This window comes from Melanerpes formicivorus, unplaced genomic scaffold (assembly GCF_026170545.1).
Source record: "Melanerpes formicivorus ecotype bairdi unplaced genomic scaffold, bMelFor1.0.p_v2 SCAF_7, whole genome shotgun sequence".
In the NCBI taxonomy this organism is placed as follows: Eukaryota; Metazoa; Chordata; class Aves; order Piciformes; family Picidae; genus Melanerpes; species Melanerpes formicivorus.
In genome coordinates, this window is record NW_027142359.1 from 13,127,191 (window position 1) to 13,141,594 (window position 14,404).

The window sequence follows — 14,404 nt, forward strand, 5'->3', positions numbered from 1 at the left end:
GTTCCTGATCCAGGCCAGGATGCCATTGGCCTTCTTGTCCACCTGGGCACACTGCTGGCTCATTTTCAGCCTACTATCAACCAGTACCCCCAGGTCCCTTTCTGCCTGGCTGCTCTCCAGCCACTCTGACCCTAGCCTGCAGCACTGCATGGGGTTGTTGTGGCCAATGTGTAGAAACCAACACTTAGATGTGTTAAATCTCATGCTGTTGGACTCTGCCCATCTATCCAGCCTGTCAAGTTCTTCAGAGCTCTCCAACCCTCTAACAGATCAACACCTGCCCTCAGCTTGGTGTCATCTGCAAATTTACTGATGATCGACTCAGTGCCCTCATCCAGATCATACTGAACAGCATGGGGCCCAGCACTGATCCCTGGGGACACCACTAGTGACTGGCTGCCAGCTGGATGTGGCACCATTCACCACCACTCTCTGGACACAGCCCTCCAGCCAGTTCCTAACCCAGCACAGAGTGCTGCTGTCCAAGCCACGGGCTGACAGCTTGGGCAGGAGTTTGCTGTAGGAGATGGTTTCAAAGGCCTTGCTGAAGTCCAGGTAGACTACATCCACAGGCCTCCCCACAGCCACCTGATCATAGAAGGAGATCAGGTTGGTCAGACAGGACCTGCCCTTCCTAAATCCATGCTGGCTGGGCCTGATCCCTTTGGCCATCCTGTAAGTGCTGTGTGATTGTACTCGATGATCTGTTCCATAATCTTGCCTGGTACTGAGGTCAGGCTGACAGGCCTATAATTCGCTGGCTCATCCAACCAGCCCTTCATGTGGATGGGCACCATGTTGGCCAGCTTCCAGTCATCTGGGACCTCTCCAGTGAGCCAGGACTGTTGAAAAATGATGGAGAGTGGCTTGGCCAGCTCATCTGCCAGCTCTCTCAGCACTCTAGGATGGATCCCATGCGGTCCCATGGACTTCTGGGAATCCAAGTGGCTAAGCACATCTCTAGCTACTTCCTCCTGGATCACAGGGGAACTATACTGCTCCCTGACTCAGGAGGCTACTGCCTCCTGGCTCGGGAGGCCAGCTGTCTGGAAGACAACCTATCCTGCTATTAAAAATTGAGGCAAAGAAAGTGTTAAGTACCTCTGCCTATTCCTCGTCTTTAGTTACGATATTCCCCTCCATGTCCCCTAAGGAGTGGAGGTTGTCCTTGCCCCTCCTTTTGCCATTAATATATTTGTAAAAGGATTTTTTGTTGTCCCTCACAGCAGTGGCCAGTCTAAGCTCTAAATGAGCTTTTGCCTTTCTGATTTCTTTCCTACATGACCTAGCAACATCCTTAAACATTTCCTGGGTTACCTCTCCTTCCTTCCAAAGATGATAGAAACTCTTTTTTTCCCCTTACATTGCCCATCCAGGCCAGCCGTCTGCCCCGGTGGCTCATCTTCTGGCAGATTGGCACAGCCAGTTACTGCACCTTCAAGATTTCTTTCTTGAAGTAGGTCCAGCTCTCCTGCACCCCTTTGTTTTTAAGGGCTGTTTCCCAAGGTACCTTCTGAGTTAGTTCCTTAAGTAACCTCAAGTCTGCCCTCCAGAAGTCCAGAGTGGAGGTTTTGTTGCTGCCCCTCTTAGCTTGACTGCATATTGAAAACTCAATTATTTCATGGTCACTGGACCCCAAACAGCCTCCAACCACCACATCTCCCACCAGCTCTTCTCTATTTGTAAAAAGAAGGTTATACACCAATCATTTTCTTATATGTATGCAGAATAAATTTTAGTTAAGTAGTATTATTCCTATTTATAAGTAATGGGTTACATAGCTGAGTCAGTTTGGGGATACATTGTTGTAACTGAGCTATAAACTCACATACAACAGCAGCAGCACAGTAATTCTGAGACAATATCCAACAGCTTCAGGCCATGGTATAGTTGGGATTTCCATGGGAAGGGTGGTGGATATATTCTTGGATTCTGGGTAAGTTGTTACATGATACTTTACAGCTGCATTTTGTGTATGTAAGTGTTGGGTCTTTACTGTAACATCTTCATTAAACTATCAGTAAAATCTTTATAGATATTTGCGTTGCTACTTAGGAATAAAGCTGTTCACTTACCATAAAGTAACTGTGGCATGTTGCCTGCAAACTTGAAGGATCATGAAAATAATTTCTTTGGATTGCACTTGAATGAGGTGCTGTAGGGCTTTTTGAAGGGCGAGATGTAGAAACTTTCATTTTAATTAGAAATCTATTATGGAAAACAACTTAGCCAAAAGGAAAGTTTCAGTGGAAAAATCTTTAGCAACCAGGCTGTATTTCCTGTACTGCCCAGTGTTTAACAGTATTATTGCAGTTTCAGCAACTGTTTATATGAAAAAGTTACATTAGAAAAGCATTTAATGTAATATTAGAAGGGGATTAATGCAAATTATGAGCTAGAAATAAGAAGGAAACATTGTGTTACCCATCTGTTCTTACCAGGCCGCAAGCAAATGCTTTGCAAACCACAGTTCGGTTTTCTGTTCCAGCTCTGTCAGTTCCAGTATGTGATTGTTTCTCAACCAACTTGGATGCTGCTGTAGTTTTCCCCATGGTTTTAAGAGGTCACAAGAAAGAACAAACTATTAAGCATTATGTAAAAAAAGAGAGAGACTTTCATATGAGTATCAGTAAAGTTGTGATTACAAGTAGCAATCTGCCTAACTTAACCTAATAAAATCTTTGTCCAAACATTGAATAGTTTTTAGCCACAGTGTGTAGACTCCTAGACATACTTATTGTTATGTGCATTTTTTGAGCTGTCATTTCAAGTCTGCAACCAATAAACCCATAACAACCACCACAATAGTAATTAAGTTATGTGGATTTGTAGCATTTCAGTTGATGAGTAAACCATTCTAGTGTATTGGCATTTGGCCACTTTGCTATGTAATAGTGGTTTTTATGAAGTATGGCTGTAGCAACAGATCTGGATGACATTGGGTAGCTGGTTGCTGCTGACTGTTGGAAATAAAACAGACTTTTAGCAACATATGTGTAATGTCTGAAGTTAAAGTAACCCAAAATAAATGCCTGTGTTCTATTGAGAATGTAATAATTGGCACATGAAGCCAAAGCCTGACTTACTGACTTATGAATTCAATCCTTCTGTGAAAATCTTTCTGTACAGTGAAAACTAAACCATGTATGCTAGTAATATGTGCAGGAGTTGAAATCTGAGGATAAAATAAAGGAAAACTGAGAGGAACTGTATTGCAGATGATTTTAAGCATAAAGCATCTGTCATTTTAAAGGTTTTAAGAACTGTAATTCTCTAAGAAGTGTTTCTAGATGTGTTATTTCAATAAAAAAAGCTTATAAAGGAAAAAGGATGCCATGAAGATTAAAACCTTCTCTTTGCTCTCCTCCAGAACCAGCAAGTGAAAAAAGGCACGAGAAGTAGAAAGTGAAATTAATTCAAGTGAAGCTGAAACCTTGTTTTTTATTAATTGACTTTTATTTAGAACAGTATTTCTTGGTCACTAACACTTTGAGCTTTCGTTATGTAACGCAGCCAAGTTAAAAAACTTAACAGAGGGTTTAGATCAATATAGCGAAGTAATAGCTTGAGAGAGATCTTCAGCAGTCTATCAAAGAAAAGGGAAAAACCCTGGGAAAATAGTCTTTCTTTCTCTGCTCATTGCAAGGCCACTTGAAAGACAGCAAAATACAGTCACCTTCATATATGTTATCAGGTCATAGGAGAATTTACTCTTGTGGTAGTACAATGTTGTACCTTCCAAATGAAAACCTCAGTATATGTGAAACACTTGAGTGTTTAAAGACATAAAGACTTAAAGTGCAATTTTCTGATTGTCTAATAATCAGTTTTCTTGTCTGTTGTTTTGTTTTGTTGGGTTTTGTTTAAAGATAAAAATACAGACATTACTGTAAAGGATAATGCAGATGATTTCTGTCTTCGAGATACGTTAAGCATTGCATCGACTGACTCCTTTGTTTCCACAGCTGAGGTAAGACTCCTAAAGATCACGTCTTTACAGATTATTCTGATCCATTTGAACAGAAGAATCTTAAATTTTTGCTAATCATTGTAAGCAAAATGTATTTTTCTTATGGGGATAAAAGCTTTCCTTGCTTAGTTGTAACCATCTTCCTGTCAGTTCAAGTAATGAAGTTGGGATCAATTTTTATTTTTTTCTAAGCATTGACAGAATGTTTCCTGATGTTTCTCCTTATAAAAAGAAGTTGGTTTTGAAAAATATATCAGATTTTCATGAGTGAAGAGGCACAATCAGTGGAGGCTCCAGTAGCTCATTTTACCATGAACTGCATTTTTCGGGTCTCTTTTTTAACCCTGTTCCCATACCATAATATAAAAATGAGAAGGTTTTGTCTTTTTTGGAGCAGTTTTGGGTTTGGTTTTTTTAGGGAAAATTGTTAAAAAGTGAGAGCTCCATATTTTAGTACATTCCTTGCACAATACAATATACACCATATAACTTTCCCTAATTTTGGATAAGACCACAAAGGATGCATAAAGAAATAATCTTTGGATATCAGGACACGGTCTATTAGCTGAAATTTGCTACAGCTCCCTTGAAGTATTTGAAAGAATTTCATATACAGCAACACACTTATTTGAATGTGGAATATCTCCTTTTATAGTCTCTGAGGAGCTGAAGTCATCTGGAAGAGCACCCTTCTCCAAATTACAGGAAAGACAGTCTCAACAGATACATTCTCTGTTAGATATGGCTATCCTGTATGCATTATGACTAAGCTACTAAACTCAGGCAGTTGTAAAAAGAGAGAGAGCTGCATACATGTTCTTTGCATTTTGACTGTCTATTGTATGGTTTGTTTTTCCATAATGCCATTACCCTGATTTAGTAATTCACATTAAGTTGTGATGGTATGCCCAGGACTCATTCCCAACAAAGCTTGTGTCTGTAGAGGCTGGTGAGTGCCTCCTGAAGGGGGGTTGTAGACAGGCAGAGGTTGGTCTCTTCTCCCAGGCAGCCAGCACCAGAACAAGAGGACACAGTCTCAGGCTGCGCCAGGGGAGGTTCAGTCTGGAGGTCAGGAGGAAGTTTTACACAGAGAGAGTGATTGCCCATTGGAATGGACTGCCCGGGGAGGTGGTGGAGTCGCCATCACTGGAGGTGTTCAGGAGGAGACTTGACAGGGTGCTTGGTTGCATGGGTTAGTTGACTAGGTGGTGTTGGATGATAGGTTGGACACGATGATCTTGGAGGTCTTTTCCAACCTGGTTTATTCTATTATTCTATTTCTATTCCTGTAATTTGGACAAAACCAAAATTGAAGCTGATTTCAACCCTATCAGCTCTTGAGAGGAGCTGTGAGCTATTAATTTGTACACTTTGGGATTTATTTTAATGATTTGTTTGTTTGTTTGTATTTTATTCATGAACTTTCCTGGTGTTTTTGCAAGGATGTGAAAATGGGAACAATCCATTATGCTCATTTGTGTTTCTTGGCTTAAAAAATCCCAAACCCCAGGATGTATCACCACAGTGGAATAACCAGACCATCCTGTCCTGAAGCTAAATCATCTCAGTATTTGCTAAGGAATCAAAATTGGCAACAGAATTGTCTTTACAAATGCTGAAAATATTCTCCACATTTTGATAGCTCAAAGTGAACCTCTGTCAACTCTTTCCTTCAGAGCAGTTATGAAGATTGTCTCTTCTTTTCAGCTGTTCTAGCCTTTGCCGATAGAACAAGTGCTCTTACCTCCTTTCTCAGATTTTATAGAAGAATCTATTAAAATTCTTAGCTGATAGAAAGAGGCCTGAAGATTAACAAAGCCATAAACAACCTGAAGTTTGGCATTCAAACCAGAATGCCATCAAAGTACTGGATTAAATATGAGCCACTTGGCATAAATTACAGGGCCCATTAGCTCTCTAGTAGTAGCTACTGGGGCATGATTGTGAGGTACTGGTAGAATAAAGCTGTGAAGTAGACTCTTATGAACGTAGTGTCACTGTGATGTAAAGTTTGGCCCATCCTCTGGGGGGAAATAAGCTTTAAATTAGAACTACAAATAACTATGACAGTGAGGAGAAATAGCTACTTCCCAGTGTATTTCAGCTATTAGGAGAGAGCAGTTATCACTTTGATGCAGCTGGATTAGAATTGACCAGATGACATCAGATACCTTGTTCTTTCTTATCTACTTTCATTTATTTTTGTTCTTGCACTTGCAAAAAAGTGGAATGTTTCAAGCTAAGAGATGTTAAGCTCTTCCAGGTTTAGATTTGTTTCAGTGAATGGGGAAATTTAGACTAGACTAGATTAGACTAGAATAGGACTAGAATAGAATAGAATAGACCAGACCAGGTTGGAAGAGACCTTTGAGATCATCAAGTCCAACCTATCATCCAGCACTATCTAATCAACTAAACCATGCCACCAAGCACCCTATCAAATCTCTTCCTAAACACCTCCAGTGATGGTGACTCCACCACCAACCTGGGCAGCACATTCCAATGGCTACCAACTCTTTCTATGAAGAACTTCTTCCTAATATCCAGCCTAAACCTCCCCTGGTGCAGCTTGAGACTGTGTCCTCTTGTTCTGGTGCTGGTTGCCTGGGAGAAGAGAACAACCCCCACCTGTCTACAATCTCCCTTCAGGTAGTTGTAGACAGCAATAAGGCTGTCTCCAGGCTAAGCAACCCCAGCTCCCTCAGCCTCTCCTCATAGGGCTTGTGTTCCAAGGCCCTCCCCAGCTTCGTTGCCCTTCTCTGGACACATTCCAGCAACTCAACATCTTTCCTGAACTGAGGGGCCTAGAACTGGACACAGTACTCAAGGTGTGGCCTAACCAGTGCTGAGTACAGGGGAAGAATGACTTCACTGCTTCTGCTGGCCACACTATTCCTGATCCAGGCCAGGATGCCATTGGCCTTCTTGTCCACCTGGGCACACTGCTGGCTCACATTCAGCCTACTATCAACCAGTACCCCCAGGTCCCTTTCTGCCTGGCTGCTCTCCAGCCACTCTGACCCCAGCCTGTAGCACTGCATGGGGTTGTTGTGGCTGATGTGCAGAACCCGGCACTTGGATGTGTGAAATTTCATGCCGTTGGACTCTGCCCATCTGTCCAGCCTGGCAAGGTCCCTCTGCAGAGCTCTCCTACCCTCTAAAAGATCAAAATAGACAGCTGTTCTTTCATCCTATGCATCCTAAATGCAGTTACAATTTTAGTGCTGTTAAAACCTTAAATTGCTAGACATTTCTACATCTGAAATTCATCTCTGTGTGTATACTTCTGTGTGATTATTTTTTTTCCTCCCCTGCTGGAATCATTAGTAGTTTTGCCTTTTAGGAAATTACAAAGTAACAACATTTTTTTTGTGATCCCATCGTACCACAGGCTCTATATTGACAATTACTAGTCTTTCTTCTACACAGCATTCTGTCCCAAGTAACAGGACTAAGTACTTGGTGTGGCTCTGATTTTTAAAGACTGGAAGCTATTTTCATGTTTCAGTGCTTACACAAAGTTACTGCCCTCAGGAAAGAAAACAGAAAAGATGCAGGGAATACTGAAACAAGACAACTGACGCAAATTTTGGTGGAAATTGATAAGGATGCTGCTTAGGAGGCAACAGGGGTGTTTTGCTGTGTTATATTAGAACAAAACATAGTAAAATGGCTTTCAAAAAACAGAATTGTACAAAACAGGGACAGCTGGCAGATTTTAAATCACATGCCCTTTTGATGAGCTGTACAGAATAGCAGTAGTGTATGCCAGAACTTCATGCTGACTATGGCTGATAATTATGAGGATGCCAAGAATCATGCATGTGATGACTTCTTGTACAGAATTGTGGCAGTCTGGATACCTACAATACACAGGTGCCTAAATGTTTTTAAAAATTATTTAGACAGTTGCCACCTGCAAGCCGAGGCACACTTTTATTCCTAAACACACATAGACTATCAGGATCACCACAACAGGGGTGGTAAGCACAGTTAAGTTTTTGATACTGTATGCTGTGATAAATAATGCTATCTTCTTCTGTTCAATATCTTTATTGATGATCTGGATGAGGGGATTGAGTCCTTCATCATTAAATTCGCAGATGACACCAAGCTGGGAGCAGGTGTTGATCTGTTAGAGGGTAGAAGGGCGTTCCAGAGGGACATTGACAGGCTGGACAGATGGGCAGAGTCCAACATGATGTCATTCAATAAGTCCCAAGTGACGGGTGCTGCACTTTGGTCACAACAGCCCCATGCAGCGCTACAGGCTGGGGTTGGAGTGGCTGGAGAGCAGCCAGGCAGAAAAGGACCTGTGGATACTGGTTGATAGTAGGGTGAACATGAGCCAGCAGTGTGCCCAGGTGGACAAGAAGGCCAATGGCATCCTGGCCTGCATAGTGTGGCCAACAGGAGCAGTGAAGTCATTGTGCTCCTGTACTCAGCACTGGTTAGGCCACACCTTGAGTCCTGTGTCCAGTTCTGGGGCCCTCAGTTTAAGAAGGACATTGAGACACTTGAACATGTCCAGAGAAGGGCAACAAAGCCGGTGAGGGATTTGGAGCACAAGCCCTACGAGGAGAGACTGGGGGAGCTGGGGTTGTTTAGCCTGGAGAAGAGGAGGCTCAGGGGAGACCTTATTGCTGTCTACAACTACCTGAAGGGAGTTTGTAGCCAGGTGGGGGTTGTTCTCTTCTCCCAGGCAACCAGCACCAGAACAAGAGGACACAGTCTCAAGCTGTGCCAGGGGAGGTTTAGGCTGGAGGTGAGGAGAAAGTTCTTCACAGAAAGAGCTGGTAGCCATTGGAATGTGCTGCCCAGGTTGGTGGTGGAGTCACCATCCCTGGAGGTGTTCAAGAGGGGATTGGATGTGGCACTTGAAGCCATGGCTTAGTTAGTCATGAGGTGTTGGGTGATAGGTAGGACTTGATGATCTCTGAGGTCTTTTCCAACCTTGTTGATTCTATGATTCCATTTGAGACTGCCTGCCATCACTTTGTGTTTATGAGTTAGGATGCTTTTCATATTCTTGCTATCTCACCTACTGTGTGACTAAAACAGCTACCACCTTTGGCATCAGCAAGTGTGCCAAATAAGGTCTCCTCCCTCTCTTTCCTGATTCTTTTCCATCTTACAAATAGAAGCTTGTTCCTGCCCTCCCTGATGGTGTGCTTTGTTGCTGCTTCTCTGTTGTCAGTGCACATGCATTTATCATGCCTTGTTTTTATATTTTGGCTAGAACTGAATCTGTACTTCTATTATCAATTAAACTTTGCTCTCTTTATTACAATGTTAACTCTGTCCAAAGATTAGGAGATTTATTTTTTTTTAGACTTGTGAATAAAACTTCAGCTGCTCTTTTTTTCAATCAGCGGTCTCTTTACTAAAGTTGTCTTTTTCTCAATTTAAATCTATTTTTTTAAAAAAACAGTGCAGAAAGGAGCAAGTTTTGATAACAGGGAAAGAACACCAGTGTCCACATGCCTGTAATTATTTGTGTATGGCACAAAAGACTTCAAAGTGACTGAAACTGAATTTTAGGTTCAGAAAGTATTGAAAGAGTCCTGTAACTGACAGGTAGGGTTACCTTTTTCCTAATTTCCAGATATTTTTATCTCTTTCCTGAAACAGGGAATACCAGTGGGAATAATGTTGGCAAGTAATAGCCAATGTGTTACTATATACCGGCTGCTCTCTCTACATGTACTGTACACTATACAGTTTTTCATTCTTAGGAGATATACAGAACATTTGTAATAAATCCCTTATGTTAGCTCTGAATTAATTTTTGTACTATAATTACTCCATTGTTTTACATAGGTAAAAGCCCCTGTACCAGCCTCAGCACATAGTCTAGGGTTTTTCTGCCTGGCAAGGAGTAGTACTACCACTGAGGCCCACAACATAGTGAATACACAATCTTCTTTACACTTAAAATTAATACAGTTGCAGCAGTAATTCAGATCCAATCATGTCCTGCATGTGAGTTTTCCTCAAAGAAAATATATCAGATGGCTTGTAATATATGCAAGTAATAGAAGGAAGTCCTGAAAATTCATGAACTTCTTTCCTATTTTCTTGTAGATAGTAGGAAGAATGCACTACTTTATAATTTTAGTTTATTAAAACTACCATTGCAGATGTTTTAGTTAGCAATCACCATCACATACATCTTCTGACTCCTAAAACATGTATCACACTCATCCTTCAGCTACTTGTGTTTAAAAAAAGAGATGAAGCTATCCAGAAGAAGGAGATAATCAGCAGCTTTTAAAATGTAGGATATATAGTTTCTCTGAATATAAGAAATGCTGACTGTGCCAGGAAATTGACCTTTTTATTAGGGAAGGCAAGCAAGAATTCCTAAAAGGTCTGGCATTGTTTATTTTCTTACATTCATGTAGGTGGTTATTTCGGTAGACAACAAGATCTTGATGCACAGCTGAGAATTTTTTCTACTTATTAAGAAACAACTTGTGGGTGGCAAATCAGAGTACTGAGTCTGTTCATTAGACCAAAGCAGTCAGGGAATCTCAGGCTTAAAAACAATTCCAAATTCCAGAAGTTTGATACTTTGCAACAATGATTTCAGCATTTCTTTGCTAGCAGACACAGCCATAAAGCTGAACAGTCCAGAAGAAAAATTGTTAATGTCTGAACAAAACCCATCCACTTTCTGAGATACAGGGTAGCTATGTTGTTCAGTTACTGTAGGCTCTGTTTCTATAGCCTAGAAAATGTGTTTACCCCCATAGGACATAGGGAAAAAAAAACCCACAACTGCTTAAGAAAAGGTTAGAATTAATTTTCTGGTCATTAACTAAACCAAAGTATGTGTAAGCCTCTGGGTTCTGCTGGGTTTTTTTGATCATTAAGAGTATGATGTAATGTTTGTATTGGAAATTGTAGCTAGCCATTGTTTTGTGAATTAGATATGATATCCTATAAACAGGAGTTCTCTGTATTAGTTATGTGCTTTGCTTTCTTCATCTGTTTTTGGGTTTTTTTTCCCTTCTCTAAAAATGTCTGAGTTCATGTTAATTTATATGACAATCACAGAATTAAAGCTGATAATGAAAATATTTTTGGGAGCCTGCAGTTAAATGCTGGGTGCTCATGCGGTATGCTTTGGTAACTAGTGAAGCAAAAACAGGGGTGGGTGGATGATAGTATTTCCAGCAATCATTCTGTCCTTTGTGTCCTGGCAATTTCTTTATTTCCTTTTTTAACAGCTTTGAGGCCCATTAGATTTAACTAGGCAAATTGGAAACTTGAGTAGGCAAATTAAACCCAAAATAAGCTGCCTCTATTATCAAGTACACTTTTGAAACTTCAAACTGCAGCTTTCATATTTTAAATGTTGCAAAGGAACACTGTGGTTAGTAGTGTGGTGTTTCTCTTCTGTTTACTAGGTGTGTGTTGCCCCTTTGAAGCAGATGCAGAAAAGAATACCACTCTCAGTGGATCCTTGATTTGTTTTACCTTAAAAATTATTAGTGAGCTCTTTAATGAACAGCACTTTTTATACTTTTTTCCAGCTTACAGAGCACAGAGAGATTCGTAACACCTATGGTCTGGATTCCCTTTGCCATTGCCCATTGTATGAAGAAGCTATGCACTTGGCAGAAGAGGGCAAAATTTATTCACGAGTGTTAAGGTATTAATTTACATCTACTTAATTCTTTCCAAGACAAGCAAGGATTAAAGTTAAATAGGCTATGTAGGACTCATTCAGGTGTTAGAAATTAACTTGTACTAGGTGTTTTTTCTAGGAATTAGACTTGGGTGAATTTTCTTAGGCTGCATTTTTTAATTGTCTTTGAAAACTTTTCTATTTTATATAGGACTGAAATGTTTGAATGCCTAGGAGACAGTGACTTCCTTGCTAAGCTTCATTGTATTCGACAAGCTTTTCAGGTAAATAGTAAGAAAAGTGATTTAACTGTCTTGTTAAGCCTAAAGTATGTAGCTTTGAACCGGTGCACTACCTGTGCAAACATTTTTATAACATCTTCTGTAATTAAATATTTTCTTGTTACTTTTACATTTCTATAACTCTGAAATGGGACGCACTTGCAGAGGAGTCTCAGTTTTGTGGTTAGCTTTGGAACCTTTGCACCAAAGGCTTATTAGGAATTTGCCTGCTATAGTAGTGGTTATAATGATAATAAAATAGATTGAAGTGTTTAAGGTCACTTAATATAACTTGTGAGTGAATATGTCTGTATTTTCTGAAACTTTTTCTAGATAATTCTTTCAGAAACAGCAAACAGAATATTTCTTGCTGAAAGTGGAAGAAAAATTTTGTCTGCTTTAATTGTGAGAGCACGGAAGGTAAAAGCTTCTTTTAACTAATGCCTTGTTGTTAATGTAATTCCTAATAGAATTCACTTTCCAGAGCAAATAGACCATCTCACTTGTTAAGTTTGCTTGATACTCATTGCTTACACTTTACAGAATCCAAAGAAATTTGAAGATGTCTTTGATGAAATGATACAGTTTTTGGAACAAACAGATCACTGGGATAATACGGAAATGGAACTTGCTGCTAGAGGAGTGAGTCTGAATTTCTGAAAAATATTTTTACCCTTACTTGTGCAAACCATAGCATCTAAAAATAAATGTTTACAGTTTAGAATTGTGAGAAAGGCAGCTCTCTTTGGTTTATATTGATGATTTAGAGAAATGGCATTCACCATTGTAATTTAGTACTAGAAAGCATGCAATATTTTTTTTAACTCCTCCTTTACTGACAAAGTATCTTTACTCTTCATTTAAAACAATTACAACACTGCATGTTGATACAGAATTAGAATGCAGTGCATGCTGAATTCCACTGTTGAAAGAGAAACTTACTTAGATCATGTTCTGATTTAACTTAGGTGAAAAACTTGAATTTTTATGATGTTGTTCTGGACTTTATATTAATGGATTCCTTTGAGGATTTAGAAAATCCACCAATATCTATACAAAATGTAGTAAACAACCGCTGGCTAAATTCTTCTTTCAAAGAAACAGTAAGTATTTATGTGCGCTTTTCATTATCATCATCCTGTAGTACATTATAATCAATAGTTGGTATGATCAGTATAACATTGGTGCGAATGTTCTGATACAAAATCTCTGTATGTGCCAAAACTGTTCTTAGGGCTATCTGTGCTTTATTTTCTTAAAGCATGAAGGAAAAACAACAATAAATCCAGCAACTGCAGCATAAAGGCTGTGTATATTGTCTTGCTAATAGCATTAATTTTGCAGCAAAGAAACTACACTAGCTGTCACTGCAAAGTCTAATGCAGCTATCGATATGTACCTGAAATAGTCCTCAGATAAAATAAATTATTATATTAATCACGGGTTTTGTAATAGCAATTTCAGAGCTACAACTCTGGGCTCCAGATAGGGAGAATGATTAAGTGTATTGGAGAAAATACTTCTAACTTGCCATGCAAAAATGAGCTTTGTTGGAGAAGCAGAATTTTAGAAGGGAGGTTTCTGTTACGCACATCCTAGATAAAGGTTTTGGGTTGTATACCAGAGGTTTAAGAATACAGCACAAAGCTGCAAGCAAACACAAGTAAATTAATACAACACAGGAATTCATGGTGGTAACATTTCATGGTTTTTTTCTGGTGTGTTTCTTTGTCAAATAGATCTCATCCCTCTGTTACAGACATTCAGGCTACTGCCATGGGCAGCTGGTATAGATACTACTGTCATTTCATCCAGTTGTGTCTATTAAATGCCAGTTTTCCTTCTATTTTTGTCTTTCAATTGAAATATTCAGTCTAGAGGAAAAAAAAATAAAGTAACATGCATATATTTGTTTTTGTAGGTATGTGATAACATTGTGTTTTCTGAGTAGTGAATTATCTTGCAGTACTGAAGGAGAATCAGATGGGGATGGTTACAAGCTATGAGGAGAAAAAGCCTAGTACTGATATCTCTATATTTTATTTCTTAGGTCCATATTTGGACAAAACTCTGTGGCTGAATTTGAAGCTATTGCAAGAATGTTTTTCCTGAAATGTAAAAGGACATTTCAATGTGTTCACGTGCTACTTTAATATCTAAAATAGTTACTTACGCCTGAGCACACACTTTGGTATACAAGAGACTCGTCCTCAGTTAAACCCAGTGCATGTTGCCAGCTGTTGCAGCTCTAACATCATCCAGGACGACAAATTATATTTGCATTAAATAAAATGTTGCAAAAGAAGGTCTGAGAATAACAAATGTGAACTACATGTAAAATCAGTTATTTGTATCAGCTGATATTTTCTGTTTTTTAAACTCTGTGCTATCACAGATTGAAGAAAATACAAACCTGCCAAATAGAGAAATGTGATCTACAGATCGGTCTTTTTCAAAATGAGAAATGTTTTCTCTTATGGTAAAGTTACACCGAGGTTTGGGCTCTTTTTCTTTTTAATT

At 39.5% G+C, this 14,404-nt stretch overlaps 1 protein-coding gene across 5 annotated transcripts in view; it reads left to right on the top strand.

The window, feature by feature from the left end:
- The window catches only part of MIGA1 (mitoguardin 1), a 38,865-nt gene that overhangs the window by 20,132 nt on the left and 4,329 nt on the right, over window positions 1-14,404 (top strand). For 3 of the 5 annotated variants that reach the window (XM_068141095.1, XM_068141094.1, XM_068141096.1), the window contains exons 8-13: window positions 3,870-3,970; window positions 11,509-11,627; window positions 11,815-11,887; window positions 12,218-12,304; window positions 12,428-12,526; window positions 12,853-12,987. In XM_068141095.1, the coding sequence (XP_067997196.1) occupies window positions 3,870-3,970; window positions 11,509-11,627; window positions 11,815-11,887; window positions 12,218-12,304; window positions 12,428-12,526; window positions 12,853-12,987 (614 nt within the window). Of the gene's footprint in view, window positions 1-3,869; window positions 3,971-11,508; window positions 11,628-11,814; window positions 11,888-12,217; window positions 12,305-12,427; window positions 12,527-12,852; window positions 12,988-13,934; window positions 14,402-14,404 lie in introns of those variants that run through there. The other 2 variants (XM_068141098.1, XM_068141097.1) reach the window with 2 other exon arrangements.